The sequence below is a fragment of the Stegostoma tigrinum genome, chromosome 1 (genome assembly GCF_030684315.1).
Source record: "Stegostoma tigrinum isolate sSteTig4 chromosome 1, sSteTig4.hap1, whole genome shotgun sequence".
Taxonomy (NCBI): Eukaryota; Metazoa; Chordata; class Chondrichthyes; order Orectolobiformes; family Stegostomatidae; genus Stegostoma; species Stegostoma tigrinum.
Window position 1 is genome coordinate 140,811,485 of NC_081354.1, and position 24,366 is coordinate 140,835,850.

General features: G+C 40.5%; 1 protein-coding gene and 1 long non-coding RNA gene across 3 annotated transcripts in view; one reads left to right on the plus strand and one right to left on the minus strand.

The window, feature by feature from the left end:
• Window positions 1–52: 52 nt before the first annotated feature.
• LOC125455604 (uncharacterized) lies at window positions 53–12,594 on the plus strand. Its single transcript, XR_007248278.2, has 3 exons — window positions 53–139; window positions 6,206–6,367; window positions 10,649–12,594. It is a non-coding gene; the product is annotated as an uncharacterized LOC125455604 (long non-coding RNA).
• A 104-nt stretch (window positions 12,595–12,698) lies between these two features.
• The window catches only part of mtmr12 (myotubularin related protein 12), a 79,080-nt gene continuing 67,412 nt past the window's right edge, over window positions 12,699–24,366 (minus strand). Inside the window, exons 15-17 of one of the 2 annotated variants that reach the window (XM_048531246.2) lie at window positions 24,173–24,331; window positions 17,674–17,730; window positions 12,699–16,218 (exon numbers count right to left, since the gene is read on the minus strand). In XM_048531246.2, the coding sequence (XP_048387203.2) occupies window positions 15,640–16,218; window positions 17,674–17,730; window positions 24,173–24,331 (795 nt within the window). In that variant the 3' untranslated portion in view covers window positions 12,699–15,639. The remainder of the gene's footprint in view (window positions 16,219–17,673; window positions 17,731–24,172; window positions 24,332–24,366) is intronic. The other variant, XM_048531256.2, reaches the window with a different exon arrangement.

The following is a 24,366-nucleotide window of genomic DNA, read 5'->3' on the forward strand; positions in this document are numbered from 1 at the left end:
GGTGGAGGAAGGGGGAGTGGTGTCGGGTGGGTGGGATTGGCGGTGGAGTAGGGGAAGGTGTATGGAGCGAGGAGGCAGTGGGATTGGAGGGACAGAGAATCTCGACGTGGAGATGGCGCAGTCTTGCTCATCTAATGTTGTAGGTGAATTTTAATAATCCTAAATTAATATTTGAAGACGGTTATGGTATTTTGGGTAGAGTTCTAAAGAAGGATCACTGAACTCGAAATTTTAATTCTGTTTTCTGGCTATAGATGCTACCAGACCTGCTGAGTTTTTCCTGCAATTACTGTTTTTGTTTCTGTCTTCTATTAGCTAATCCTCTATCTATGTTCATATTTTATCTTTAATACTATGGGCTGTTGCACTACTGTGTCTTTATCTACCTTACTTGTACCTCCTCAAAGAATTCTAGTATGACAAAGCCAGCAGTTATTGTGCAATACTGTTTCCTTTGGAGAAAATGGCAGTGAGCCATTCTATGCCTTTTTAATCACCTTGGCCACCTATGTTGCCACTTTTAGGGACCTGGATCTGCACCCCCAGATCCGTCTGAATGTCAACCTTCCTAAGGGTTCTGCCATTTACTGTATAATTCACGCCTAAATTTGATGCTCCAACCCTTTCAATTGTCTGGATTAAACTCCATCTGACATTTCTGTGCTAAAATCGCCAATCTATCTGTGTCCTGTTGTATCTTTTCACAATTGTCGGCACATCAGAAACTCCAGCAATCCTCGTGTCATCTGAAAACTCGTTAATCAGACCACCAACATTTTCCTCCAGATCATTTATATATACTGTAAAGAATAAAGGACCTAAGACTGACCCCTGTGGAACACCACTAATTACCAGTCTACATTCTGAAAAACATCCTTTCATCACTACCCTCTCTCTTCTATGATCAAGCCAGTTTTGTATCCATCTAGCCAGCCCATCCCAAATCCCACATGATTTTAGTTTTTGTACCAATCTGCCATAAGACTATAAGACATAGTAGCAGAAATTCGGCCATTCAACCCATCGAGTCTGTTCTGCCATTCAATCGTGGCTAATAAGTTTCTCAACCCCATTCTCCCACACTCTCCCCATAACCCCTAATCCCTTTGACAATCAAGAACCTATTTGTCTCTGTCTTAAATTTACTCAATGACAACCTACACAGCCTTCTGTGGCAGTGAATTCCATAGCCCATTTCTGATGAAGGTCTAGGCCCAAACCGTCAGCTTTCCTGCTCCTCAGATGCTGCTTGGCCTACTGTGTTCATCCAGCTCCACACCTTGTTATCATAGATTCACCACTCTCTGGCTGAGGAAATTTCTCCTTCTCTCTGTTCTAAAAGGGGTTCCCTTTACTCGAAGCCTGTGCACTCGTGTCCTCGTCTGTTTTACCAATGAAAATGTCTTCCCAACACCCACTCCGTCCAGGCCCTTCAATATTCTGTTTCAATTAGATCCCCTCCTCATTCTTCTAATCTCCAATGAGTATAGTTCCACGTTTCTCAGATGTTAAGCTTTTCACTCCTGGGACCATTCTCGTGAACTTCCTCTGAACCTGCTCCAGGGCTGAGATAAGGGGCCCAAAACTGTGCACATTACTTCAATTGTAGCCTAATCAGAGCTTTATAGAGCCTTAGAAGTACATCCGTGCTTTTATTTTTAAATTATCTCAAAAATAAATGCCAAAGTTGTATATGCCTTCCCAACTACTGACTCAACCTGCAAGTTTACCTTGAGAGATTCCTGGACTAGAACTCCGAAGTCTCTTTGCATTTCAGACTTCTAAGTTTTCTCCCCACTTAGAAAATAGTCTATAGCTGTATTCTTCTTACCCAAGTGTATGACCTTACACTTTCCCATCTTGTACTCCATCTGCCACTTCTTTGCCCACTCTCCTAACCTATCCAAATCCTTCTGCAGCCTCCCTGCATCCGCAATATTGCCTGACCATCTACCTATCTTTGTATCATCTGCAAACCTAGCCAGGATGCCCTCAGTTCCTTCAGCTAGGTCATTAATGTATAAGGGTGGGACTATCAAATGCATTACTAAAGTCCATATAAACTATATCCACAGCCCTTCCATCATCAATTATCTTTGTCACCTCTTCAAAAAATTCAATAAAGTTGATGAGACATGACTTTCTTCATACAACATCATGTTACCCGTCACTAACTACTACACTTTTTTCTAAATGAGCATATATATTGTCCCTCAGTATCTTCTCTGAGAACTTCCCCTTTATAGGCTCACCTGCCTATAATTTCCTGGATTATCCCTACTTCCTTTCTTAAACAAGGGAACAACACTGGCTAATCTCCAGTTCTCTGGAACTTTACTTGTGGGCAAAGAGGCTGTGAAGATATCTGCTGATGCCTAGCTATTTCTCTCCTTACCTCTTGCAGTAACCTGGGATAGATCCCATCTGGTCGTGGGACTTGTATATTTTTTTGTAATTTAGGAAACCCAAAACTTCCTCCTTCAATATATTGACATTCTCTAGGGCATTCACATGCTCATCCCTGCCTCTGCGTAAGTCATGTCTTTACCTTGGTGAACACCAATACAAAGTACTCATTAAGGATCTCCCAAACTTCTTGTGGCTTCCCCATGTATAACTTCTCACCTTTATCCTTGAGTGGGCCTGCTCTTTCCCTTACTACCCTCTTCCTTCTAATATATGCATAAAAAGCCTTGGGAGATAGAAGGTTTGGTAACATGGTGCAATGAAAACAATCCCTCAACGTTTGCAAAACTAATCTGACTTCAGAAAAAAGGGAGGAGAACACACCCTCATCTACCTCAACGGAACTGAGGTTGAGAGGGTGAAGAGCATCAAGTTCCTCGGAACAACGATAACCAATGACCTATCCTGGCTATCCCACGTAGATGCGACAGTCAAGAAGGCACAACAAAGCCTCTACTTCTTCAGGCCGCTCAGGAAATTTGTCATGTCCATAAGGTCAGTTACCAACTTCTACAGCTGCACCACTGAAACCATACTGTTGGGGTGCATACTGGTGTGGCATCTGCTCTGCCCACGACTGTAAGAAACTACAGAAGGTGGTTAGCACAGCCCAGACCATCATGGAAGCCAACCTTCCATCCATGCACTCTATTTACATGGCTCGCTGCCGCAGAAAGGTGGCCAACATCATCAAAGACTCATCTCACCCCGGTAATGACCTCCTACACCCTCTTCCATCAGGCAGAAGATATAGAAGCTTGAACACACACGCCAGCAGATTCAGGAACAGCTTCTTTCTGGTCTTTATCAGACCGTTGAATGGACTCTAGCCTCAAATAACGTAACCTGCAATATAACCTGGATGCCTCAAGTCTTTTCAATCTGTACATCCTTTGCTTGCTGTGATCTGCCTGTACTGCTTGTAAACAAAGCTTTTCACTGTATTTTGGTTCATGTGACAAAAATCAATCAATTCTCCTTGACCCTGTTTGCTAAAGACATTTCACGATGCCTTTTAGCCTGCCTAATTCCACATTTAAGTTCCTTCCTACTTTTTCTATACTCCTCAATGGTTTAGTCAGTTTGTAGCTGCCTGGACCAATTTTGTGATTGCTTTTTCTTTTTGACTAGTCTTAAAACTCCTTTGTCATTCATGGTTCCTGAATCCTGCCATTCCTATCTTTCAGTTTTGCAGGGACATGCATGTCCTGCACTTTAATCAACTGGTCTTTTAAAGCGTCCCACAAGCCAGATGTAGATTTTCCCTGAAATAACTGCTCCCAATCCACATTCCCCAATTCCTGTCTAATGTGGATGGAATTGGCCTTTGCCCATTTAAACATCCTCACCCGAGGTCCTTATCCATGACTATTCGAAATCTTATGGAGGTATGGTCACTAGTTCAAAATGCTGACCTACTGAAACATCAGTTACCTGTTCTGGCTTGTTCCCTCATACCAAGTGTGATATTGCCTCCTCTCTGGTTGGACTGTCAACATGCTGTCTCAAAAAGTCCTCTGGACACATCTAACAAATTGCTCTCCATCCAAGCACCTGGCTGTAAGGGATTCCCAGTCAACAAGAGGAAAGTTGAAGTCACCCACCCTGCTTTTTTCACACCTTTCCAGCATCTGACGACGTATCTGCTCTTGTGTCTCCTGTGGGCTGTTGGGAGATCTATAGAAAACTCCCAACATTGTGATTTTTCCCTTCCTATTCTCGAGTGCCACCTATAATGCTTTACTGCAAGATGTCTTCCCTCAACACAGCTGTGGCATGATCCCTAATCAGCAATGCAATCCCCCAACCCTTTTTTTTTAACCCTTCCTGTCCCTTCTAAAACAGTGATATTCTGGAATGTTAAACTGCCAGTCCTGTCCCTCCTTTAACCATGTCTCCACAATGGCAATAACATCATAATTCCATGCAGTAATTAATGCATTTAGTTCATCTATCTTAACTGCCTCACTTTTTACATTAAAGTATATGTATTCCAGACCTCCAGTCCATCTGAGCACCATGACTTCCCCGTGTCTGCTGTTACTCTGTAGTATGAATGTCTCAGTCTCGCTTTTGTCCCCAGCCCCTGCGCTTACTGGCCTGTTGTTCTGATTCCCACACCCACCACACTAGTTTAACCCCCCCACCCCCTCAAGCTGTCGGTGCCCCTCCAGTTGAGGTGCAATCCATCCTTCTTGTATAGGTCCCACCTTCCCCAGAAGACATCCCAATGATCTATATAGCTAAAGCCTTCCCTCCTACACCCACTCTCTCGCCACATGTTGAACTGTACTCCCTCCCTGTTCCTGGCCTCACTAGCCCACGGCACTGGTAGCAGTCCCGAGATTACTACTCTGCTAGTTGTTTTTTCAAGCTCCTTACCTAACTCCCTGAATTGTCTTCAGAGGCCATCTTACCTCTTCCTACCGATGTCATTTGTGCCAACGTAGACAATGACTTTTGCATATTTTCTTTCCCATTTCAGGACATCCAGTACCCTGGCACCAGGGAGGTAACACACCATCCTAGATTCTCATTCATAGCCAGAGAAACGACTGTTTGTGCCCCTATTGAGTCACCCAATACTCTTACTCACCTGGACTATGCCTACCCTGCTCTACAGCAGAATCAGTTGTTAGATCTTGGAAAGGTCCTCAGACAGGGCTTTGTGAGTAGAACATGGGAATGTTAAGGTGGCAGCCAGTTTACTGGGAAGGTATTTTAGGCTCCAAAGAGTCATTAGGAAAGAGGAGCAAATATGTAGACAGTTCACAGAAGTGTGTAGAAGTAATAACAGGGCAATTATACTAAGGGATTTCAACTTTCCCAACATAAATTGGGATAGTCATAGTGTTAAGGGTTTAGAGGGGAGAGGGTGGATTATTTGAAATGTATCCACGTGAATTTATTGTATCAAATTATTGAAGGCCGAAAAAGGGATGGTGCAGTGCTGGAACTGGCTCTGGGGAAAGAAGCCAGACAAATGTTAATGTGACATTGGCAGAACATTTTAGCAATGGCAACCACAACACAGTATAGTTCAAATTTGTTCTGGAAGTGGAAAAAGATGGCCTGCAAAAGATGGCTTTGGATTGGGCAAAGGCAGATTTTATTAAAATAAAGCAAGATCTGGCCACTGTTGACTGGGAACAGCTCATTGTGGTAAGTCTTCAGCAGAGCAATGGGGTAGCATGTATTCTTTATTGGGAAATATAGGAGCAATAAGTTCAGAGAACCCTGGGTGTCTAGGACAATTCAGGACTGGACGGGGGAGAAGAGAAGGGCTTTTAGCAAGCCCAAAGCTATCACTGCCACTCTGCTCCTAGAGCAATACGGAAATGCAGCAGTAAACAAGAAAGCAAGTAAAAGAGCAAAAAGAGGGCATGAGAAAGGATTTTCCCTAATTCTGTTCACAAGTCCTAAGATATTGTGTAAATAGATTAAAAGGTAAAGAGGTTAAGCAGGGAAAGAATAGGAACCAAGGAGGCAACCGGTGTGTAAAGCTACAGGATGTTGAAAGGGTATTAAATGAGATCTTAGGTCTTCCCTCTAGCGAGGGAGAATGTAGATTGGGAATTCAGGAAAAGGGATTGTGAGGAACTTGCACAATTTGACATAGGAAATGGGAAAGTATTGGAGGCTGTCCGGGCTTGGATGAATTGCTTCTCAGGTTGCTGTGGAAGTTGAGGGAAGAAATTGCAGGGGATCTAACACAAATTTTAAATTTACCTCTGTCCAGAGGGAAAGTGCCAGAGGACTGGAGGGTGCCTGATGTGGTTCCATCTTTCAAGAAGGGTGGTAGAGATGAACCACAAAATTACAGACTGGAGAGCCTCGCATCAGTGGTAGGGAAACCAATGGAGAAAATTCCAAAGGAGCAAATGAATACCCACTTGGAAAGGTACGGGTTAATTAGAAATAGCATGGTTTGTCAGAGGGAGGTCATTCCTAACAAATTTGTTTGAACTTTTTGAAAATGTGATCATGCGTGATTAAGGGAAGTTCAGTTGATGTAATTTATATGGATTTTAGCAAATCTGTTGACAAGTTCGTACATGGGAGACCGATTGAGAAGGTTAAAGCACAAAGAATTGAGGGAAACTTGTTGAGTTGGATCAGAAACTGGCTTGGTAATAGGACAGAAAGGGTAGTGGTACAAAGCTGTTTGAGTGACTGGAGGCTGGTATCTAGTGATGTACCACATGGATCAGTACTGGGACCATTATTATTTGTATGCATAAGTTAGATAAATGAAAATGTGGGAGGAATGTTAAACAATTTTGCAGAAAACGCCAAAATTGGTAGCTTGGTTAATAGCAAAGAAGACCATTGTAGGTTACAGGAAGCTATTGATGAGTTGGTCAGACAGGTAGGCCAGTGGCAAATAGTATTTAACCCTGCTAAGTACAAGATGATGCATTTTGGAAGAAGTAACAAGATGAGAGACTATTTATCAAATGACAGGACACAAGCTTTCTAAGAGGAAAGAGAGGGATCTTGGTGTAATTATTCACATATCCCTGAAGTTAGTAGAGCACACAAATAGGATAGTTAAGGAGACATATCGGGCACTTGCTTTCATCAGTCATGGCATAGAATATAAGAGCAGGGAGGTAACGTTGGTGTTGTACAGAACATTGGTCAGGCCACAGCTGGAGTTAAGTGTGCAGTTCTAGCCACGTCACTACAGGAAGGACGTGCTCGCACTACGGTGGGGGGGTGGGTGGGTCCATTCAGAGGAAGTTCACCCTGATAGTGACTGGGATGGAGAAATTGAGCGAAAAGGAGAGACTAGATAGTCTTCTCCACTGTAAAGAAAACAATCCCAGCCTGAGAAGGGAAATGATTGAAGCGTATAAGATTGAGGGGTATGGACAGAATGAATAGAGAACACCTATCCCCTTTCATTGAGGGGTCAATCATGAGACGGCATAGGTTTTCTTAGGGTAAGTGGCAGTAAATTCACAGGGAATTGAGGGAAAGAAAAAAGTTTTCCATCTGTGGGTAATAGGAATCTGGAATGTACTGCTTGGGAAAGTAGTGGAGGCTAGAAACTTTACAACCTTTATAAAATATTTGGATGACCACTTCAATTATTGTAACAGTCAAGAACACGGAACAAGTGGAAGAAATTGAGATTAGCACACCTTTAGTGGTAGTTATGTCAGTGCAGACTTGATGGGCTGAAGGGCCTTTTCTGAGCTGTCTGAATCCATGAATCTACCGAAGATACAAGAATCTAAGTGGAGAATATTCTGTCATATTGCAGACATGTGCCTTGTAGCTGGTAGACATCAGATGGAGAATTGAGGTATGAATTATACGTTGGCAGAATTCTTAAACTTTAACCTGCTCTTGTAGCCACAGTCTTTACATGTCGGCTACAGTTTCTGGTGAATAGGATATTGATAATGATGGATTCAGCAAAATAAAACAAACATTCAGCATTCAAAGGCATAAGACCAGAGAACGAGGTACAAATGGATACAATTGCAACATTGAAAAGATATTTGGATAGGAAAAGTTTACAGGGATATGGACCAAGTGCAGGCTAAATGAGCTTTAAGAAGTCTGAGGGCAGTGCTGCAGTTTGCAGTGTGTTAACGGGAGCTCATCTTCTGCAGTTTCCCTAAACTGCAGTATATTTAAATCACAGAGCTGATGATGTTGATGCTATGCCTTTGAATGTAATCAAACTCCTGTCCGCCTCATTTTGCAGGAACCTCCCCAATATCCTAATTTTGTTGAATAAAACTTGCAAAACATTGGAATTGTCTGGGATCAGTTTGTTCAATTCTGATATTTAAAATACCGTCACCTGTTGGGGCACAGCTTAAAATGTCTCTAAAGCGTCTCTAAAACATGCTGAGATAACAAGGTGTAGAGCTGGATGAACACAGTAGGCCAAGCAGCATCATAGGAGCAAGAGAACTGATGTTTCAGACCAAGACCCTTCTTCAGAAATGGGGGAGGAAGTGGGTTCTAAAATAAATAGGAGAGGGGTAGAAGATGGATAGAGGAGACAGATAAGTCTGAGAGGCAGGGATGGAGTCAGTAAAAGGTGAGTGTGGATGGGGAGGGATGAGGCTAGTAGGTATGAGATGGGGGTGGGGCTTGAGGTGGGAGGAGGAGGAGGAGGAGATATGTGGGAGAAAGGTCAGGTGAGGGAGGCAGGGAGAGCTGGGCTGGTTTTGAGATGCGAAGGGTGGGCAGATTTTAGAGCTTGTGAAGTCCACATTGATACCATTGGGCTGCAGGGCTCCCAAGCAGAATATGAGATATTGTTCTTGCAATCTTCGGGTAGGATCATTGTGGCACTGCAGGAGGCCCATGATGGACATGTCGTCTGTAGAATGCAAGGGAGAGTTGAAATGATTCACAACTGGGAGATGCGGTTGTTTAGTGCGAGCCAAGCATTGGTCTTCCGCAAAGCAGTCCCCAAGCATATGCTTGATTTCCCTGCTTTAGAGAAGGCCAGAATGGGAACAGCAGATGCAGTATACCACATTCACAGGATGTGCAGGGGAACATCTGCTTGATGTGGAAAGTCTTCTTGGGACCTGGGACGGTGTTAGGGGCAGGGGAGTGTAGGGGTAGGTGTAGCACTTCCTGTGGTTGCTGGGAAAAGTGCCAGGTGTGGTGGGGCTGGAGGAGAGTGTGGAGTGGACAAGGGAGTCACAGAGCGAGTGGTCCCATCGGAAAGGAGACAAGGGTGGGTATGCAAAAATGTCTTTGGTGGTGGGGTCGGATTGCAGATGCTGGAAGTGTTGACGGATGATGCATTGGATCCGGAGGTTGGTGGGGTGGTACATGAGGACAAGGGGGATTCTGTTTTGGTTGTTATTGCGGGAGGGGGTGCGAGAGATGACTTATGGGAAACACTGTCGAGGGCAGTCCTTGAAAAACGAGGACATCCGAGATATACAGGAGTGGAAAGGCTCATCCTGGGAGCAGATGCAGCAGAGGCGAAGGAATGGGGAATAGGGGATGGCATTTTTGCAGGAAGGTGGGAGTCGGTGGGCTTGAAATGGATCGGCTTCTCGGTGATTGTCAGAGATGGAGACAGATCCAGGAAAGTGAGAAAGGTATTAGAGATGGTCCAGGTGAACTTAAAGTGAACTGAAGGTGTTGGTGAAGTGGATGAACTGTTCAAGCTCCCTGTTGGAGCACGAGGCGGCACTGACACACAGTCATCAATGTAACGGAAGAAGAGGTGGGGTTTAGGGCCAGTGTAGGGACAGAAGAGGGATTGTTCCACTTAACCTACAAAGAGGCAGGCGTAGCTTGGGCCCACGTTCTCCTGTACATCTCAGATGCACACCTCCTCTTGTCCCCCTCCTTCCCCCACCCCCAAACACACTTCAGTGGTCGAGAATGCCTCGACCATGTCTCCCGCATTTCCTGCGACTCATCCCTCACATCCCCTCCCCTTCGTGGAGTGCCATGCTTCCAGGAGACAAGCACGAGAATTCGAATGCTTATCTCCTGGAAGCATGGCACTTCATGAAGCAGGCTATTAATAAGCATATTGAACTCGACCCCATATACATTCCACTACAGAGGAAACCCGGAAGTGAGGCAATCCATCGCAATGGACCCCAGGGTTTAAAAAGGCAGGCGGGTAAACACACCAATGCTTCAGAGGTTGCACTGAGGATGTTACCAAGCACGGTAACAAAACATCTGCAAAACAAGCCAGCTCAGCAAGCTAACCAACCTCAACACAAGCTACAAATCTACTCCAAAGCTGTATGAATCTATTAGGAACCTGGGAAGCACTGTCATTTTACATTAATCGTTCAGGGACCCCTGAAAGTAATAGCTCTAATTGTCTTGACAACCCAATGTAACAAAAAGATTAATTTACTGAAATATTAAAAAACAGATTTGAAGAAGATTTACCAGAATGTACAATTAGCCATGTCAAAATTCAAGACTCTTGTGGTGTATACTCAGGGTAGCCTTCTATAAAGTAAACATTATTCTTGTGTGTCAACGTTCATCTTATTTTGATCAAGTTCTCATGTTAATAGCCCTGATTTTGTTGGACAGATAATGGTGTGGGTATTTGTGCTTGGTGTTATTACTGGGCAAGATTGACAGTAACTACCGACATCCACAAACTTGCAATTACTCACTGAAATCCAGAAGTTGATGCCAATGTTACTTTGTTCTTTTTCAGATTGCACTGCTGAAATTTTCACAACTGAAAGATCAGCCACAGACCAATAAAGGAAGAGAAACCTAAAAAATTCCAACAACTTTTTCTGTTCATTAAGTTGTCCATTTCCATCTCCGAGGTCACTCACCTCTGTACATTTTAGCTCATCTACTGTGAAAGACCTCACCTATTCCATCATCACCTCCAGATTCAAATGTCCAAATATTCATCTGGCAAACCTCCAAAATGTAGTCAATAAACTGGCTCATCCAAAATTGCACTTTTTGGAACAGAGTTCCACTCACCCACAGCTCTATTGCTATTACTTGTTGCAATTTAAAAATTCTCATCATCCTCCACAGTCTTGGCACCTCTCCCCCACCTATAGACTTAGTTCTTATAGGTACTGCATCCATGTTGTATTCTTCATACTCTGGCATTGTGTAAGCCCCCTTCCTTTGTCCCTTCCATGAATTTGTCCCACCATGACAACGCTTCAGACTGGAAATACACATGAAAAGCAGCATGTTTGAAACAAACAAACAAAGTCATTTAAGATTGCAGACTCATCAGAACATTGGAGCCTTTAAATATATTCCAACAGATTTGAAAAAATATTGAGCATTTATTTATAACTGTTTGGAATAATTCAGCAAACAATGGCAATATAACGTGGAGTCTCTTTACAAACTGTTCAGATGTATGTTTTCTTTTGAGATTGCAGAACATATATATTGTCAATAATTATCAGGTTCCTATGTTGAAAAAAGAGCTTGGACTGTCTTTGAGCAATTCTACAGGGAGCTTCATGTAAATAATGACATGCCAAGAAAGGTGTTCAAAGAAAGCACAACTACATAATATATTTTGGTATAATGAGAAATACTGTACTATTATTAGCAAATATAGAAACATGATAAACTGACAGCATCTGTATTTTGCAGGAGTTTAAAAGCCTACAGCACATCTCAACTATACTCAAAACTGGTATACCTGCATAAAATCTTCTGGTTTAGATTTTTTGAAAAAAGCTTAGTTTTATTCATCAGCAACATGAAGCCTAAATGTTTAAGGCCAAAGTCACTGGAGTGTAACAGGCTATGAAAAGATGTTTAAATCAGGCATGATTTTTAAAACAGATTTGCTTCATAACAAGTGATGTATTTGTTATAAAAACGTTATTTTTAACATTGCATACATACAAAAACATTTAATTTGATGCTTTAATTGGGTAAACATTTTTAAACAATCTAATGGCAACAGGACCCAAGATTAAAATGACAGTAGCAAAATAAACTAATGTTTCCACATTTAGCTCGGATAGCAATATTAAAAAAGTACAACTCACTTTGCAATTTGCTTTAATTACAGTTTTGTAACTCAGTTTTATTAACAAGGCACAAAATGAAACAATTGGATACAATTTACAATAATATACAGTATAGTTAAGGCTGTCCACCATAAATTCAGTAGTCAAAAAGCATCAACATTGAAAATGACAGCTTGATCCATGTATGGAAACAAAGAAGTTGCACATTCAGAACCGTCATATATTTCCTAGAGTGGGATAAAGGATAGTGTTTTGGCTCCCCAAGACAAAACTCAGCTTTGTGTTACATAACATTTCTAATATTTTTGTTTAATTACGATGCAGGATAACTGAAATGAGAGAATTTTTAAAACAATTCTAAGACAATGATACATTTCACAAAAAAAAGGTGGAGTGTTTACTCTTAAAAGTCCTCCATTTCTAAACAAAACATTCTCAGTTCTCTGATCTACATCCAGGTCATGCTTGACACAAACTCAAAGTCCATTAGAGCTCAATGATTTTTTTTTGTTAGAAGGAAGACAAAACAGGGTCAGATAAATTGTAACAGAGATAGTAGGAACTGCCGATGCTGGAGAATCTGAGATTAACACGGTGTGAAGCTGGATGAGCACAGCAGGCCAAGCAGCATCAGAAGAGCAGGAAAGTTTGATGTTTCAGGTCAGGACCCTGCTTCAGAAAGGAAAAGGGTCCCGACCCGAAATGTCAAACTTTCCTGCTCCTCTGATGCTGCTTGGCCTGCTGTGTTCTTCCAGCTTCACACCGTGTTATCTCAGGGTCAGATAAATTTATCTTTACCCTCCAGATACTGTAATATATTGGCACCATTTAATTAACACAGCTGATGACTCCTGTTTGCCCATTTTCCATTCATTTCCATTGTACAAGTAGACCCCTAGCCCTAAATCAAATCAGAGTTTTCTTTTGGTATGTTACGCAATCATTACAAATCTATTTAACTGGAAAATTCTATCCAAAAACACTAACAAATTTAGCCACACAATTTATCTAAAAATGGTGATTAGCTTTAGCTTGAAGTGATTTTCTTATTCTACTTTGTGTTTGTTCAAAGCTCAAAAAATGCACAGCTAATAAAAGGTGGAAGATTTTACAATGAAAAGTACTTGGTTTCAGTTTATCCAGATAAAAAGGAAAGCTCCCCCTACTCCCCAACCAAAGGTAGATCTTGTTGAATCAAGTTTGAAAGTATCATGCAAAGTTGTAACTTTCAGTGAACTGTAATATTCAAAAGCATGTCTTAGCAAAGGGTAACAATTAAACAGGTCTTCATTTGGCAAATAGAGAAAACTTGACAAATACAAAAAATAAATTAAAAGGAAAACAAGTGATACACACTATAAATAAAGTTTCCAGTTCCAAACAAAACATAAGTTGGGGTCAACAGTTCTGTTTACTTAAATGATTTCACAAATTTTATACAGAAATAGAAACAAACAGGTACTCAAACTATTATCCTGTCGACTTTAGATCAACACCGAACGTCAGCAATAATTACAGCGTAATAAAAAACTCCTTCACATTTTCCTGTGGATATTCTACAATTTAGACAGGACAAAAGCAAATATTGCTATAGTGTTGTAGAGACAAGTGTAGAATGAAGAAACTGTTACAAACATCAAGGAAGTTTACTTATCTTAATCAGTTTAGATATTTAAAACACAACAAAAACTGCAGATTTGAATATTAAGCTTATACATGTTTCCTAATGATGGGTTAGAAAGTACTGTGTGTAGGACAAGACAAAACAAAACATCCCAAATTAAAAAGAACGGGTACAGTGTTGATACAAATACACCATTTTGCTTCCGTCCACTAATTCACAGGAGCCATTCGACAGCACATTTCTGATAAACGTACAAAATTTGCAACCCCTGAGCAAGCTAATTGACTTTCATTTTACATATAAATCTTCACAAGTAGTTGATTGCATTGAGATGTCTATTTAAATGGTTTAATTAAAAGGTAACTACAACCTAGATTTAGACCTACAAAATTACTCCAGTTAGTTTTCAACTAATTTTAATATTTTCAGTGCCTTAAGGATCAGACCAATTTAGAAATTGAACAAAAGTAACCCAAGAAAACTCAGCATGTTTCAGTAACTTATTTTACAAAGGCAAAACCAGAAATAGGTTTATTGCAACTTAAATATCATAACTATATGGTACAAGAAAGTACATTAGTAGTCAGATTCTGGTAGCTTTCAGGAATATATAGAAAATCAAGTTTAGCAATAACTGCAATAAATCCAGAACTCAAATGAATTTAATTTTCAGGACAGACAGATAGAAGCCTGAGGAAGGGAGAGATGCTTAAATGCCCAACGAAATATTTACTTGGATTTTAAGTCCTATTTTTTGCCCTTCTCTTGAAGGGAACAAAACACTCCTATACAGAAAGAAATTAGCAAACCTTTAAGCACTTAAATGACACTGTTTAGGGTTCTGTTTGCAGTAAATATTCACAAAAACTCTCTTCATTAGGACTTGTTGGATTGCCATCAATCCAAGTTTAAAATCCTGGCTGAATTTTCTCACACCACCTCTATGCAACTAACTAGTACTTCATCTGATATTAGTTTCTTTATTCCAGATTATATTAAAACTTGGTCTGAATGATCTACTGCTACTAAAATCATAGCATGGTTGCCAGGCTAGCAGTGTCTGAGTTGTTTTAGCAGATAACCTACATTACCATTTGAAAGAGAAACCTGTACAAACTTTAAAATCTACATTATTGTAGATGTACATATTTCACAAGTTGGTTAAATTCAGAAGCAATGATGGGAAATTGTTTCAATAATATCAAATAAAACCAAAAAGTACAAAACAGGCAAATTTGCCAAATTGGATCATAAACTCGCCAAAGCTTCAAGGAGGTGCATTTCTAAATCTTAATGGCTACAGATATCTCCAAGGTTATACTGCAGGAGACCGGAGTTTGTTAATCTTATTGTACTAGCAATTACAATAACTGTTACTGAATTAAGTCATTGACAAGTGCCATGTTTTTCAAGTTTATACTGGTCACTTAAAGTCCCACCTTTTTCCTCATTTTCAGATTTTTATTCTACATCAATAGGTTTGGAAGGTGGGGAGGAAATTGTGATATATCAATTACAGATGCAAAACCAAATATAACATTTTCATTCTACTTTATTAGAAAACTGGAATATATTAAAAGAAAGAAAAATCTGAAGATAATTTTAAATAGCACCCCCTCCAATTTAACCTGCTATAATATTAACAGAACCAATATGAGCATGGATTATTTTTACTATATATTTTGGCAAAACCAGTTCTTGTATTTAGCTTTGGAATTGATTTGTGTCAACTACCGTAATAAATGGACAAATACTCATTAGCAGCCAATATCAGGCCTAAATAGCTTAGAATATCAAGGTCATTGAGTGGTTTGAATTTTGGCCCTCCAAAACACAGGCAAAGACTTTGTTAAGAAACCAACTGCAGTTTAAAATTTCAGCTGAACAAAATTGGAAAACAGTGTACAAAACAGTCAAACTCAAAACACATTAGGCTGATGACAAAGTTACGCAAAATACTTCAAAATTAAATACTTGCAGCGTTTTGGCTAGAGTTACAGCAAAGAACAAAACCAAACTGTTACAGGCGAGGGGTGGGAGGAGAACAGATCGTCTCCACTATAACACACCTAGATCTTCCTCATCTGGCAAGTTCTCCATTGACCCAAAACTCATTGAGAGATTTGTAGAGACTGGGATGCGGGGCTTTATAGACTGCCTACGTATTGTACCAAATGGAAAAGCTGAAGAAAGACGGCTTGCCTGATGAAACGGTGTGAAGACATTACTACTTGGAGAGCTTGCTTGCCTTTTCAGTACCCTCTGTGATACTCTTGTCTGTAAGGCGTTGATCTCATCCACAATTTCAAAGATTTTGTTCAGAGTGATTGTTGAACCACCACCTGGTATTTGAACCTCTGGAATCCAGCGCAAGTATCTTTGGCCCCATACTTTTAAAGCAGGGCCATCGTACTGAGGAAGCAGCAGTCCGTGGTGATCTACTGGTTTACTGCGCCAGTTATCATAAAACTGTCTGTAGCTAACTGAATGATCTTCAGTTGTTACTGTCCACCTGCTTATCTTTTTGCCTAAAAAAGTCTTTATTAAGTGATCTGTCTCCTCTCTGAAAAACCCTTTTTTGGATGTCGGTCTATTCTGATAGGATGGACTTGACGGCAGTGACATCTGACGTTGTGGCTGAGGAATGTATATTAAATGAAAATTGAATCAAAAATCTACTAACGAAAGCTTTTCTTCAAGAAAGCATAGTATCCATGAAAAGCTTGTTCAACTAACAAGATCCACGTGCACAACTAGTGACAACGACCAAGGAATGGCAAATCTAGAATTATACAGATTACAGATATGTAACAAAATAATTTATGCTGTTGAGCCATTAAGCAGCAGAGGTTATTTTTCTTGCAAGCAGATCAGCCAATGAATCAGCATTGCATGCACAGGCAAAATTTAAGGCAGTAGTGAGGGATAAATTCCACTTCCTGGTAGATATGACAAATCATTACATTAAACCCCAAATGTGATTTGAATTTCTAAATGAACAAGAGGAGACCATTTCTGTCCAATGTTGTTCTCCCATTCAGTAGTTCAGAAAGCTGTGGGTAATATCAATAATTAACTACACAAAAGGATGAAATTGAAGTTACAACATATTGCAAAAAGTGCAATGCATCAACATTACGTTTTCCTTCTCTCTCCCTCTACAAGGGCCCAGTCCTCAAAAACATTGTCCAAGTAACACGCAGTCATTCTTTCAGACCCTAGACTAGCAAGCGTCAATTCAACATTTAAAAAAGAGAGGAGAATTTTTTTTAAAAAATACAAGTTGTTCCCCTCATGCATGCAAGGTAATCAGCACAAATCACTCGCAGTTATGGTTTTCCAGTCCATCTGGCAAAGTTCCACATTTATTTATTGACCATGTGTTGTTGGTGGGGTGGATGGGAAGGTCAGTAGGAATTTGTTCAATAAAGTTTGTCTAAGCGACAATAAAAATTTATTCCAAACAACTTAACTTTGACCCTGCATTTCTCTTCATTAACTAATCTGGTAATTTTTGAACATTTTTCTGCTCTACATTGTTAATTAAAGAGAAAACACTTCTATAAATTTTTACACAGCAGTGATGAGGAAGGGGCAATGCATGCAGTTTTAGGCATCCTAATGAAGAGAGGGCATGAAAGCCATGGAGAAAGTGTGTAGCGTAGACTTATCAGTATGATACAGGAAGTAAGACAAGACTTCAGATACTGGAATTATTTTCCACTGAGAACACTTAAGTACAGATTTTTAAAATAATTTCAGAAATCAAATAAAGAAGTTTATTTCCTCTGATGTGAAGTCAGTTCTGGAAAGCTGGCACTGAAAAATGGACTGAATATCCTTCTGCCCTTTAAGCTTCTTTGAAAGAAAATCTTAAAAAGGTAGCTTATTCTCAGGCTAACTAGCTAAAGTTTATGCTACCACGATTAGGAATACACGTTTAACTGTGATGATTACATATTTGAGAAACAGCTTAAGAACTTAGGCAGCACTTTACATTTGATTGTAATGCCAGTTTGTCCCACATGCATCCTCTCAATCAAGTTAGTAAATGGGTGTTGTCAAAAAAAAAAACCAAAGACCTTAAAATACCTCTGATATATCGAGAAAATTTTCATGGACAATCTCCAAGCAGTTCAGTGCAGGGTCCTTTGATGATATGAATAAGGCAAATTTACACAATGAAAAAGAGTTTCTGTAAGAACATTCCACTACTGACAATGTTAATTCTACGAGGCTAATTTATGGCACGTTGCTCAAGTCTTCAATTTATTCCATATATTTTAGCCAGTGCGGTTTTAGTTTTGCACTTGCAGTTTCTCCAGGCAAGTCCTCTGTCGATTCCAAGAATAACCAAAATGGTGACCAGACTGACAATGAAGTGGAAAAATGTGGAATAACAACTGGAAATTAGACTTTTGCACATGCTTTTATTTCAAGAGTCTGAATTGATCCTGGTCTTAGACAAGATCTCAGGCGGATGACTGACAAGTAGATCCTTGCTGGAGTTATGTAGCTACTGAAGCATAAAAATTAGCAGGAGATCGTTTAGCCCAACAACCTCACTCTGCCATGAAACACAAACATGATCAATCTTTTGTCTCAATGTCACACATCCACCCCCTAATCTTACCCATTCACACTTATAGCATCTACAAATCTGATTATTTCTTACATATATTCAGCATCTTCATTCCACAGCCTGCTGGGGTAGAGAATTCCACAGGTTCACCATCCACTGTGCAAAGAAAACTGCTCATCTTGGTCCAAAGTGGCTGGCTGCATAGCCTGAGACAGCAACCACTTGTTTACCCGGTCAGGGAAACATCATCCCTGCATCAATTCTGTCCATCTTGTCACAATTTAGTGATTAAACGAGATCCCCTCTCATTCTTCTAAACTTCAGTGAAGATGGGCTCAGACGACACATTCTCTCTTTCTACTACAAACTTGCCAACCTAGGAATCAGTGTAACCATTTTCTGTACTTCCTCAATGTATTTTGTTTTCCTCCAGGAAGAAAGCCAAAATGGCACCAAATACCCCACCTATGGTCTCACCAAGGCCTTGTACCGTTTGTAATAAGAGTTATTTACTTCTGTACTCAACCCTCTTGCAGATGAAGGCCAACATGACATTTTTCTTCCTAACTGGTGCAGCTGCACACTTGCTTTCAATGACCAGAGTACAAGAATACTTAGGTCCCTTTGTACATTAACCTTTCCCAATTGCCAAGTAAATAATAGTGACATTCTCTCTTTGCCATCGGTGTGAATTCTGGGCCCCATGCTGAGATATTTGTATCATGGACAGCCACAGGTGAGGGATCTGCAAACTGGCAGTTGGCTATTCTGCTATTCAAGGAAGGCTGTGAGAGGAAAAGCCAGGGAATTTAGAAACTGGTGAGCCTGATGTCAGTGGTGGATAATTTGTTGAAGGGCTTTCTAAGGGACAGAGTTTGCATATATTTGGAAAGGCAAGGACTGATTAGGGATAGTTAGCATGGAAAATTATGTCTCACTAACTTGGTTGACACTTTTGAAGTAGTAACAAAGAAGATTGATGAAGACAGGGCGGTAGGCATTGTCTCCATGGACTTCAGCAAAGCGTTCAACAAGACTCTGCATGGTAGACCAATTAGAAGGTTGGATCACATGGGATTCATGGGGAATTGGTCAATTGAATACAAAATTGGCTTGAAGGCAGGCGAGAGAAGGTGGCGGTGGAGGGTTATTTTTCCAGACTGGAGGCCTATGACCAGTGGTTTGCTGCAATGATCAGTGCTGGATCCAGTGCTTTTCATTATTTATATAAATGATTTGGATGTAAATATCAGAGGGATGGTTAGTAAGTTTGTAGATGACACCAAAATAGGCAGTGTATCCGACAGTGAAAAAGATTATCTCAGAGTACAATGGGACCTTGACCAGATGGGCCTAAAAGGTGGGAATTTACTTTAGATAAATGTGTTGCATTTTGCTAAGGAAATACAGGGCAGGTCTTACAATTACTGGTAGGACTCTGGGGAGCATGGACAAATAAGACCTAGGATTGCAGGTGCATAGTTCCTTGAAAGTGGAGTTGGAGGGAGACAGGGTGATGAAGGCAGTATTTAGCACACTTGCCTTCATTGTCATTACATTGAGTGTGGGAGTTGGGACATCATGTTGCAGCTGTACAAGACATTGGTAAGGCCACTTTTAGAATATTGCATACAATTCTGGTTGCTCTTCTGCAGGAAGGATGATGTTAAACTTGGGAGTGTGCAGAATGGATGTACAAGAACGTTGCCAGGACTGGAGAGTTTGACCTATAACTAAAGGCTGAATAAGCTGGGACATTTTACCCTGGAGTGGAGACAGAGGGATAAAGTAGTTTATAAAATCATGAGGGGCATGGACAGGGTGAATAGCAAAAGCTTTCTTCCCGCCAGGGTAAGGGTGTCCAAAACTAGAGGGCATAAGTTTAAGGTGAGAGAGGAAAGATTTTTTTAAAAAAGGGGTAACTTTTTCATGCAGAGGGTGGTACATGTTTTCAACAAACTGCCAGAGAACATGGTGGAGACAATACAATTTACATTTAAAAAAGGTACATGGATGGATACATGAATAGGAAGGGTTTAAGAGGGATATGGGCCAAATGCTGGCAAATGAGACTAGGTCAGATGAGCATAGCTGGTCCAACTCATCAGCACCAACCAAAGGGTTTATTTCTATGTTGTATGACTATAAATTCACATTTATCCACATGCTACTGTATCTGAATGAATGGGAAAATACATGAAATGTCTTGAAGTTGCCTGAAGCCTCTCTACGACCTCACCATACATATTCGCACCTTGTTTTGTGTCATCAGCAAATTTGGAAATGTCACACTCTTATCCTTGATCCAAGTCATTGATACATATTGTGAATAGCTAAGGCCGAAGCACAGGATCCTTCTGATACACCTCTTTGCACTCTGAAAAATATCCATTTATTTCTCCTCTGCTAAAGTTCTTAACCCACAGTAGCATGTTAACACTGATCCCATAGGTTTTGAATTTGCAAAATTAAGTTATTTTGGGGTTACAAAAACTGACTTTCTAAATACATCACATCCACTTGCTGTCCATCATCTGTTAGTTAGATCTTGAGAAAAATCTCTAGTAGTTAGTCAAACAGGATTTCCCTTTCATAAATCCAGGTAGACATTGTGTAATAAAAAATTTGTAGGTGTCCCATCCCATTATTACATACATTACAACGGACTCTCTCTTTTTACTACTGACGTTAGGTAATTAATCTGAGATTCCTGATCTCTCCCTCCTTTTGAGAACAGTAGGGTTATATTTGCCAGCCTACAATATGCCAGGTCTATTCCAGAATCTGCAAAATTTTGGGAGATAATAACTAGCACATGCATTATTTTCGTGGCCACCTCATTTAAAATCCTAAGATCTAGATGAGGTCTTGGAAGACTTATCAGCTATCAGTCCCATTAATTTGTTCAGCACATCAGTTTTTTTTTCAAAAACTAACATTAATTTCCTCCAATTCCTCCTTCAGAAAATACCCTTACTTTCCTAGCATTCTGGAGGGTCTTTTTTGTGACTTCTTCTATAGGCATATAGAATGGAAACAGGCCCTTTGGTCAACATGGATGAGTTGGGCCAGATTTCTTAAACTAAACTGGTCCCATTTGCCTGCATTTGGTCAACATCCCAAATTGTACCCAACTCTAGCACTTTCTCCAGCAGCTCGTTCCATATACACACCACACTGTGTGGAAGAGTGTTATCCTTAGGGTTTCTTTTAAAATCTCTCCCCTCATCTTAAACCTATGCCACCTAGTTTTGGACTCCACCACCCTGGTTAAGAGACCTTGGGCTATTCACATTACCTATGCCTATCATGATTTTATAAACCTCTATAAAAAGGTGGCCCCTCAGCCTGCTACATTTCATTTCAAGTGTTTGATTATTTGCTCTGGAATTTCCTCTCTCACAATCAATTCTCCCATTTCAGACCAGAAGGGGCCTACAATTGTCTTCACTAACCTTTTTCGTTCATTGTGGAAGCCCTAAATGTCACTTCTACATTCCTTCAGAGTTTACTCTCATCACTAATTTTTCACAAATTCCTTGGTGGTTCTTTACAGATTTCTAAATTTCTCCCAAACTTTTGGTTATTTTTTCTTGCAATATTTTATGGCACTACTTTGGAACTAAATATAACCCTTAATTTATTTTGTTAACCATGATTTGGCTGCTTTTTCTGTTGTATTCTTCTGCCTGAAAAGAATTTATAACCCGCTGCAATGATGTGTTCGTTCCTTAAACATTAGCCATTCCTTGTCCACAATTGTGTGTTCTAATAAGGTCCTTCAGTCTAGGCCAAATCAGCCCTCATGCCTTCATTAGTTTCCACTGTTTAGATTTGGGACCCAAGTTTTGGATATAACTACATCACTTTCTATCTATATGATAGTCACTTGATTTTTACTTTGAGAAAAAGCCCTCTCACACCAAGATTATTCATTGACCACTTGGCATTGCACAAAACTAAATCTAGGATAACCTGATTCAAGTTGGTTCCTCAGCATACTAGTCTATAAATCCATCTAATACACAGTCTAGCAATAATACAGAGCTGGATGAATTGCTGATGTGGTTTTCCCAAATTATGTCAATTAAAATCAACCAATTGTTTTGTATTTTAAGTCGCTAGGCAATAAACTATGTAAGTGATCTCCAGTACGTTTGGTTAAAATTATTAACTGAAGGGAAAAAAGGATCACTGAAGGGAAAAAAGGATAACTAAAGTAATTTTCTCATCAAGATCTGAATGGTGTGCTCTTTGGAAGGTTGATGTAGACCCGATAGGCTGAATGGCCTCTATCTGCATTGTTGGGGTGGTATGAATCTACAATTACTGTAGTACCCTTATCACATGCACCTCTAATCTCCCGTTTAGAGTCATCCCATCCTCTCAACTTTAGTGGTGAGGTAGAAGTTCCACAAATGTCTTCTGCCCCTTGTTGCTTTTGGCTCCACTCCAATGGTTTTCATACCCAGATTCCTTGTGCCAACATTCTTCCTACTAGGGCACTTATTTCGTCTTTCATCAACAGTGCCACCCCATCTCCTTTTCCGATTTGTCCCTGCTAAAGAATGACTATTTTTGGATGTTCTGTTCCCAGACTTGGTCACCCCCACATCTCCACTAGCTTAATTATGTAATAACACAGTGTACACTATTTGCACTTGTCTAACCACATTGCAAATGCTCCCTGTTTTCACACACTGCATCTTTAAACTTGTCTTTCTTTCACATGTTTATTCATTTATTTTTATACTCCAGCACAAAGGTACTTGTTGCTTCTGCTTTCCACTTTTGCTTTCTAGTGTCTTTCATTTCCACCATTCCCCCTTTGTTTCCCCCTCACTCTTGCCTCCTTGCTCAAGTTTCTAGCCCCTGCTATGCTCGTTTACAAGTTTTCCCCACTGCACCAGCAAACACCCGTGTGAATATTGGTCCAATTTTTTGGGATACAGGTCCCCTTTTCCTCCTAGAATCCATCCACTCCCTCTCCAGACACGCATTTATTTGGTCTATTAGCCCACTGCCAATCTTACTAGCATGTGGCACTGGAAGTAATCCCGAGATTATTATCTTTGAGATCCTGCTTTATAATTCTTCTCCTAGCTCCCTATTTTTATCTATATCATTGGTGCAGACATGGACCATAATCTCTGGCTGTTCTTCCTCCACCTTCAAAATGTCTTGTAGTGTCAGTGACATCCTTGACTGACACCACAAACAACCATTCTGTTCCTCTTACAATCAAACCTCTACCACAACTATTCTTGAAACCCCCACCTTTGCCATGAAGCCGAGCCATTCCGGGTGCAACAAATTTGAATTCTCAGGGAAATTCAGCAAGAGCCATTGCCCTCATCAGCACAAAGTGGAAAATCTGCTGCAGAGTAGGAGATGCTCCCAGGGGTCCACAGCACTATCTTCCTCACACTTTTACACTCCGTCTGGTGGTCACCCATTGCCGTTCTGCTTGTGAACTCTACCATCTATGTGGATACTTGACAGTGAATTGAACTGCTGCTCCAGATCTGAACAGCTGATTTTGAGTGAGGCTGGATATACTTTCTACACATACAGGACACATTCCTGAAAATGTGAACATTGCACAGGAGGAGCATTCCAACAGGCTAAACTGCCTTGCCATGATTTAGCCTTATGCTCTTTCCACTGACTTCATCTAGTTTAAAAAAAGACTACCAAATATATACCATACACCCCAACTGCGTCAAGGGGTGCTCCCCTTGCCCACTCCTTGCAGAAGCCGATGAATGAATATCATGGGCCTTCAATTCATGCACATTTTTCTGGATAATGAGCGTATACCACCGAAGCCAAGCCTCCCTCTCCCAATTATGCCTCAAAAAGCCAGACTTGGTCACTTATACATCACTGAGCAAAACTATAGGATTTGCATATAGTATGATTTCCCTCCCCCACCCCCTCACCACATACAAAAGTATCAACTATATTTTTAAGCATCTACAATTCTGAAATAAAATTTATGACAATTACCTTAACACGTTGGGTCCTTCTAATTGTATCAGTTTTTGGCTTTCCAACGTAAACTGGATTATAAAAGAGTGCTTGAACAGAGTTCTCAAACTGCACAGACCACTCCCACACAGAAGGTAGTTTCAATGATCTGCTTAGCATCCGCTGATCTTCATCAAGCTGCCAAAACAACGAAAACACTGACTTGCTGGAAA